Source organism: Tachysurus vachellii, chromosome 11 (assembly GCF_030014155.1).
Source record: "Tachysurus vachellii isolate PV-2020 chromosome 11, HZAU_Pvac_v1, whole genome shotgun sequence".
NCBI lineage: Eukaryota > Metazoa > Chordata > Actinopteri > Siluriformes > Bagridae > Tachysurus > Tachysurus vachellii.
In genome coordinates, this window is record NC_083470.1 from 21361208 (window position 1) to 21368887 (window position 7680).

The 7680-nt window shown below is 33.4% G+C and overlaps 1 protein-coding gene across 1 annotated transcript; it reads left to right on the forward strand.

Moving 5' to 3' along the window:
• The first annotated feature begins 2586 nt into the window (after window positions 1-2586).
• Window positions 2587-6991, forward strand: LOC132853668 (rhamnose-binding lectin-like). The gene is made up of 12 exons (XM_060881579.1): window positions 2587-2667; window positions 2807-2842; window positions 2961-3005; window positions 3366-3492; window positions 3931-4040; window positions 5004-5048; window positions 5145-5280; window positions 5366-5469; window positions 5888-5932; window positions 6155-6290; window positions 6400-6507; window positions 6759-6991. The coding sequence occupies exons 1-11, from the start codon at window positions 2634-2636 to the stop codon at window positions 6503-6505; spliced, it is 924 nt and encodes a 307-aa protein (XP_060737562.1). The 5' UTR covers window positions 2587-2633; the 3' UTR covers window positions 6506-6507; window positions 6759-6991.
• The last annotated feature ends 689 nt before the right edge of the window (window positions 6992-7680 follow it).

A 7680-nucleotide genomic window follows, 5' to 3' on the forward strand; every position in this document is an offset into this window, starting at 1 on the left:
GTTAATTTGGTGTAATGCTTAGCTTGTTTAGTTGATTATCAGGACAAAAATTAGTGAAAAATGCACTTTTCTCATGACATACTGTACTGTATGCATGTGTGCTGGAAGAGGATCTAAACCCCATAGGAAGTAAACAACATATTTGCATATACTGTACATTGCTTAGTATTCGAGTTCCTCTTCACTGAGATAGCATTGACCAATTCAGTTTTATTGAAAAAGCTAAAATGGGGCCTGGAGGTAACATGGTACCATAGAGGGATAGTAATCCCCTCTCATAATGTTGGAAACTCTTAGAAAAAAAGGTTCTTTGAAGTTTGGTACTCTTGGTACTGATAAATATCAGATAAAGCAGATAAAGTACTCTAACTTACCCCTAAACCTTTGAAACCCTAATGAAATCACCTAAACAATGATCAAAAGTTTACATATACTTGAATGTTTGGTCACATTATAAACACACAGGTTGACAAACAGAGGTTTAAATGGCCTTATTTCAGTTCCACACCTGTGTCTTGTTGTAATTATAATTAGTGTCTATACATAAAAAGTCTGTGAGTTCTCAGCTCATGAGGTGATGCACTGACTTGATACTGGATACTGACTGGATACTGCACCATGGGGAAGACAAAAGAACTGCCAATGGGCCTGGGTAAATAAGGTAGGTAAGGAACTTTATAAAGCAGGAAAAGGATACAAAATATATCTCGACACTTGAAAATAGCCTTAAGTATTGTTCAAACTCTGACAAAGAGGTGGAAAATAAGAGGCTCTGTTGATACTAAGCCCTGGTCACGTAGACCAAGAAAGATTTCACCCACTACTGCAAGAAGAATTGTTCGGGTAATCTAATCAAAAGGTAATCTATAGGCAGAATACATGCACAATAAATACATTTGTACAAAGACAATACATGTCAAGTGTTCAATAAAATAGATCATAAAAATAGGTGATTAAATACAGTTATCCAATCATTTTATACATTATAGCATTTCACAGGATTAAAGAGACTTTGGGCCAAGTTGGATACAAATTATCCTAAAAATTATATCTTAGTCATTAATTTTTAATGGCCCAATATTTTATACTAACTTTGGTCTAAACATTGCTTAATATAGGAAAATAAAACATTTATTGCAACATTTTATAAGACAACAAATGTTTCTGTATGTTTAAAAGATCTGCTGTTTCACCAAAGGTTAGATGACTAAACAATCAAGAGACATATGAGCCATAGTATAAAGTATAAGTATAACGTTTAAAGGACCTACTGGGCACTTTATATTCTAAACGTAAGTTGGATGCAGTCAACATTTATAGTGAACATAGCCAGAACATAGTTGGCACAATATAAATAGTCCCTAACACTAAGACAAGGAAAAAAGAATTAAAAATCAAGACCTAGGACAAAGAATTGTGACCAGAAAAACAGACGCATGTAGTTATGAATGCAAAAAATCACATTGAATTGGTTTCAATTGTGGAATAATAAGAAATAATACCATAGGGAGAAAAAAAATTTACAGACGTAACACACATTTTCCAACTTTAAAAGTATTCTTTTAGAATGGGGTGAGATTCTGGTGGTCTAAAATACTTTGGTCCTTTAGTCAGAGCGTTTGCACATATAAAAAAAAGCACTTAATATGACTTAATATTATTTGTACCACTTAAATGCTTATCATTTTAACAGGACTGTAAATTTACATCACCTAATTGATTTTAGTGAATTCACTTACTGTAATCACTAAAAAAGTAAAACACTCGTACCTGAACCTACTTCCATATCTGCTCATGTGACAGAATATCATAGTTACATTGACAGTCTGTGATGATGAGGTTTGTTTGCAGACCCATCAGTTCAAAACTGTTTTTAGAAATTCTCACCATAGAGCATATCACTTTATACTGAGTTTCAAGGAATAAATATAATCTTGCTTAAATCTGTACTTCCTTAAACAAGGTTTTTATTTAATAAACAGGTCAAACAACAAAACCTAATCCTGCTACAGATAGATCGGTGGCTATAATTGAGTTAAGCATACAGTATTACATATAATAAAAATGTATTTTATCCATTTAATCAGCTAATATAGCAGCAATGTCTACTCTGGACAAGGATATCTGCCTAATGCCATAAATGCTTACTTATATCCTTTGATAAAATTAGCATAAAGTGACTGAGGAAAAAACACAGCATGGCATCTGTTTTAGAGAAGATGAATTCGTTATTAAACTACATGCTGCACATCACACAAAACTGTTTACACTGGTTACTGAGAAATGTCCATCAGTAGCTGCTAGTGAGTGAAACCCCTAGCTACAAATGACCCACCCCAGTGCACTTTGGCCTCAGATATTTATATGCAAACAAATAGTACGTTTTGGTCCTTCAATACAATCTAGCAAAATGCTTTCACAATTGATCAGCATTAACAGATGATTTGATTGTCTTCAGTTTTCAGATTTTTGCTTTGTTGTTTGAACTATTATTTATAAAATTGGAACAAGGAAGTTAGTATAGGAACTGTGCTGTTCCTATATGTTTAGTATGTTGTTTTTCTATTTCCTGGAACCCTTTATAAAAGGAGCTCTTCCAGTGGTCCATCACTTGATTCATCAACACCAGCATCATGATGCTCCTACTGAGGCTCACGCTACTCACCTGTAAGTTCTTCTGTGCTTTCCATACTGTATGAAATCCATGAGTGTGTTCAGTTAAATTAAACCTGCATCTTAAGAGGAGAAATAATAAACAATCTGGAATTTGTTTCTTTTATTAAGCTGCCTGTGTTTTGCTTTACAGTACTTATTGCAAGCCCCAGTTGGCTTGTTTCTGGAGGTAAAAACTGAATGTACATCAAACATTTTAAATAGCTTAACATATTAATTCTATAATACATAGCAAATACTTCAGATATACATGTGATAATATCTATGAAAATAATTTATCGTTTCAGAGAATATGATTACCTGCTATGGTAATATCCAGCACCTTGCTTGTGGTAAGTTTAAAAGTTCCTACAGTATGTAATAAGCCTATGATTGGTATATAAAAATATTTTATTACTACAGGAAACTAGATATTACAATAGTCAATTTCTATAAAAAGAGCAAGCTTCTGAGTTGCAAACAACAAACCATGAGACAGCGTATAGTTTTTCAATTCGATTCAATTCAAGTTTATTTGTATAGCGCTTTTTACAATTGACATTGTCTCAAAGCAGCTTTACAGAACATAAACATAGAACAAAGGTTAATATAAAGAATAATATAAAGATTAATATAATACAAAATTTCAAGATTATATATATTTCACAGTGCGTATGTATTTAGTGTTTGTTTTTGCTTTATTGTGTCTTCAGACATTGGACTGATAAAGGTGAAGTCTACTATATATGGACGTACAAACCGTGACACCTGTAGTAATCGGCCCCCTTCTGAGGTTGCTAACACCAACTGTGCCTTGAGTATTTCTACTATTGCTGACAGGTACATAGTTTTTTGGGTTAAAACACCATAATACACGTGTTGTAGAATGTCCATGAGAAGTTATCACTTAAACCATAGAGGATATTAAATGGCATTTCCTCTCCAGCCTTTAATTAATAAAATAGGATAATGTGTGTCAAGTTAATAAAACAGAAAATGCAGCTTGTTAAGTAACCAATCAACTGCCATTGTCCTTATAATGACTATATGGGAGTCTCCTTCCAGTAATGATAAATAAAATATCTGCTTACCTTTACTATATCCACAATTACTTACTGTAGTTTGATGAATAATTTATTTATGATTTGTTTTTTGAATATTGCAGACAATTTACATTTTAGATTTAGATATAAAATTACTGTGTGTTATTTATTCCAAATTCTGAAGAAACAATATCATAACCCTGGTGACAGCATTTGGTCTATATATTCCAAATAGGTGCAATGGACTAAGAGAGTGTGAGGTAAAGACGGTTTTACTTGGTAACCCTGACCCATGTTATGGAACCTACAAGTACTACAACACCACTTATGACTGCATCAGTGGCCGTAAGTAATGCATAGAGTTTAGGTGTGCTGGTTATGTGAAGACACTTATGGAAATGGCATCAATGTACTGAAGAAGGATGCTCACTACTAACACAACAATACTGACTTCATATATAGAGATATGTATAGATATATTTACATATAGATATAATACTGTCCTCATCTCAGTACCAACACCAACTCTTTGTAAGCTCCTTTTGCCAAGTAGGGCAAAAGATGTTGTTCAGAGGTATGATGGTAATATGACTGTGTCTATGTGCAAGAACTGTGTGGTATCAGTCTCTTAATTTCTCAGCAAGGTTCGTCTACTAATTGGACTATATTATATGTCTAATTGTTTGTGCACACCAGGCCATCACTCTAACATGGCTGGCTGGCTGCCTGTCCTATACTGTTAAAAGTCAGAAACACCCAATTGTAAAGGGATCGACATGCTCCAATTTGACAATGATTCACTTTTGAGATGAACTGAAATGCTGACTGCAGCCCAGACCTGACATCATTGTTGATCTTAGTAATGCTCTTGTGGCTAAATAGACACAAATCCCCACAGCTGCACTCCTAAATCTGGAAAGGGATGTTTAAAAAGAATATATGGGTGCAATGGTCAGGTTTCTAAAAATCTGTATAATCTAGTTATGCATGTGTCAATGTTTTCTATCTTATGTTCTAGAAAAAATAATGAAAGAAATAAAGAAAGACAGAGAAAGCACTAAAATACCCAACTAGAATCTAGCTAGTTAAAGAAACTGATAGAATATTTAACTTCTTACAGTGTATATTTTGTCATAGTAATTTATGAATCTATTTGTGAATACATTTTTTATTACTTTTGTCTGGCGTATTTGTTTCTTTAAATCTCAGATGTCCTTTTAGTTTATTTTTTGTATGTTTCTGAGTCAATATAACAATTACAGAACTAGTTTATCCACACATTGAGTACATATTGTGTCCTTTCTTTAGAGAACATTGTGATCTGTGAGCAAGGCTACAGCACACTGGACTGTGGTAAGATCTTTAGTGCCTTATTGTTGGGCTGCTGAGCATTTTAACACTTTGATGTTGCCATTGGTCTACTGCAATTTTACATATGTCTCTGTGCAGGAGATGGTTCTATTCAGATCATAAATGCAAACTATGGCCGGGCTGATTCACTAACCTGCGTAAATGGACTTTCAAGCAGTTTGTTCCAGAACACCAACTGTTACACTCCAAACACACTCTCCAAAGTGGCCTCAGTGTACCCTTCTTTATATGATCTAATAAATGTTTGTAGAGTAAGAAGTTGTTTACTTCTACTTATTAACATTTACTTTCATTTAAAGGTGTAATGGAAAGAAGACATGCACTGTACAATCTTCATACACCATCTTTACAGATCCTTGCATTGGGACTGCTAAATACCTCACTGTGTCCTACAAGTGCCATAGTGAGTAATCTGAGCTTCTTCTTGAATTCTTTTAGGGATCCTGGATAAACAGAAATGAACTAAAACACTTTAAGACATCTGAGCTATGACTAAAAGTAGGCTAGAACAAATAGAAAACATTGATCCAAGGTTAGGTTCCCACCAGGATGCTTATTCTGGTGTAGTCAGGTGTTTACTATGAAAAAACACAGTATGACTTTATTTTTTAAATGTGCCTGCATTGTTAATAGCAATTTTATTTCAAGGATATTTAAAATATATATATGTTTTTCTTGTTATGCTAGTAAACATTTTTTTTAAATTGGAAATGAAATTTGTTAAAAAGGATATTCAGAGTAATTTTGGAACTTTTGTCACACAGTCTGTACAAAAATGTGGACCAAACCAAATAATTCATCAATGAATCTGTATCTTGCAGGGACACTTGTGACCTGTGAAGGCAATACTGCTATACTGACATGTGGTATGTGTTCATTTTTTTCTTCATTGTTTCTGATCTACCTTTTAATTTAGCTACATAATAAAGATTACTTTATACACTACATATTGTAGAACAATCATTTTAAGACAATAAGCACCAAATATAAATATATGTCCTAGAACTAGTTGTCTTTTCCCACTGATTTTCTTTTTTCAACTGTTTTGCTAACCTATTATCCCCTGTGTAAAATGGTTCAAACTTTAGGTGTTCGCCATATAAATATTATCAGCGCTAACTACGGCCGAACCGATTCCACCACATGTTCTTCTGGACGACCTGCCAGTCAACTCACTGTCACAAACTGCTACACACCTGATGCATTAAATAAAGTTGCAGCTAGGTAATGGAAGATGTGCCTGAACTGTGATTTTTCATCATTACTATACAAGACTGTTATCACTAAAATATGATATTTATGGGTACAATTTAAATCAAAATCTGTTTTGCAGATGTGAGGGACAGAGCAGCTGTAACGTGCCTGCTACAAATGAGTTCTTCTCTGACCCATGTGTTGGCACTTATAAATACCTGACAGTTGTGTATTCCTGTTTCTAACTGTAAGTTTCTCTTTCAAATATGTTTCTAAATGTAAGTTTCTCTTTATCAAATACATAAAGGATTTATACATTGTTTATATAAAAAATCACTAATAATCACAATCACCAATTTAAAGGCCAAGGAAACTTTATATAATTTTTTTTTAGAAATATATATATTTATATATATATACATATATTTAATCTGTATTATTTAATGTTCAGGACTACAACTTTTATCTTGCTCCCATTGTCTTTAATGTTGTTGACAGAATAACACAAGGGAACCCAGATTTATTTCCATTGGCCTCTCTTCAGTCTGAAGCGAAGACCAGATTCTTAATATGCATCCATCGGTTCATACAATGTGGGATTTTTGGTTTTGGTGTACTTAATATTTGCATGTTATAGAATCAACTGTTGTAATGATTCTATTTCTGAAGCTAAACATATGTGCTATTTACTAATGATTACACAATAAAGTAAACTCTAAATGCAAGCATAAGCGTGATGAGATTTGTGTGACTTTATTTGGAAAGTTCACCTTCCAACCCATAATTCAATAAACAAAGTCCATAAATATTGTAAATTAAATTGCTCAAGCAGAGAGCTGCAAATCGCAGCCACATTTAAGAGATAAGCAAAATTATAAACAATATGTTATTATGGGGTTGTTATTTGTGCAAAGGCAGTACATGTTAAGTGCTCAATACAAATATATTCCAAAATAAATAAAGAGAAATTTGGCAAGTTCTTGGCAAATTATCTAAAATTTCTTATGTTTATGAGAGTTCATCTGATGGACTTAAATTTCTAAAATCCTCCATAAATCTTTAGCTTTATTCAAGTCAGGAGCAAGGCTTTCTTAAGTTGTTATTTACCTAGGTATTGTATTCAGGTTAGATAAAATAAGGTAAAATGTGTTTAGATGTTTTCAAACATGTTTGTATGTCAACTGGCTGGAATTCATAATTTCCATTTCCATTTGACTGGACTGCTGGTGGCCATCTCTCTGAACTCTCCATGCATCTTCTGATTATGTCAAGGCCAGGTGCAAATAGATAGTACACCTGCTCTATATATAAGGTACTGAGAGCTTCAGGGTATAACATCTTATGGAGGAATAGATTTTATAGACCAAAATCTGAAAACTAGCTAGCTAACCAAACAGCTACTGAAATCAGGTCAAGTATT

Bases quoted from the DNA above. Each gene is read 5' to 3' on its own strand.
- LOC132853668 (XM_060881579.1), top strand. From the start codon at position 2,634: ATGATGCTCCTACTGAGGCTCACGCTACTCACCT. The intron at 5,049-5,144 runs GTAAGATCTTTA...GTCTCTGTGCAG, and splicing joins CTACAGCACACTGGACTGTG to GAGATGGTTCTATTCAGATC. The intron at 5,281-5,365 runs GTACCCTTCTTT...TTTCATTTAAAG, and splicing joins CTCTCCAAAGTGGCCTCAGT to GTGTAATGGAAAGAAGACAT.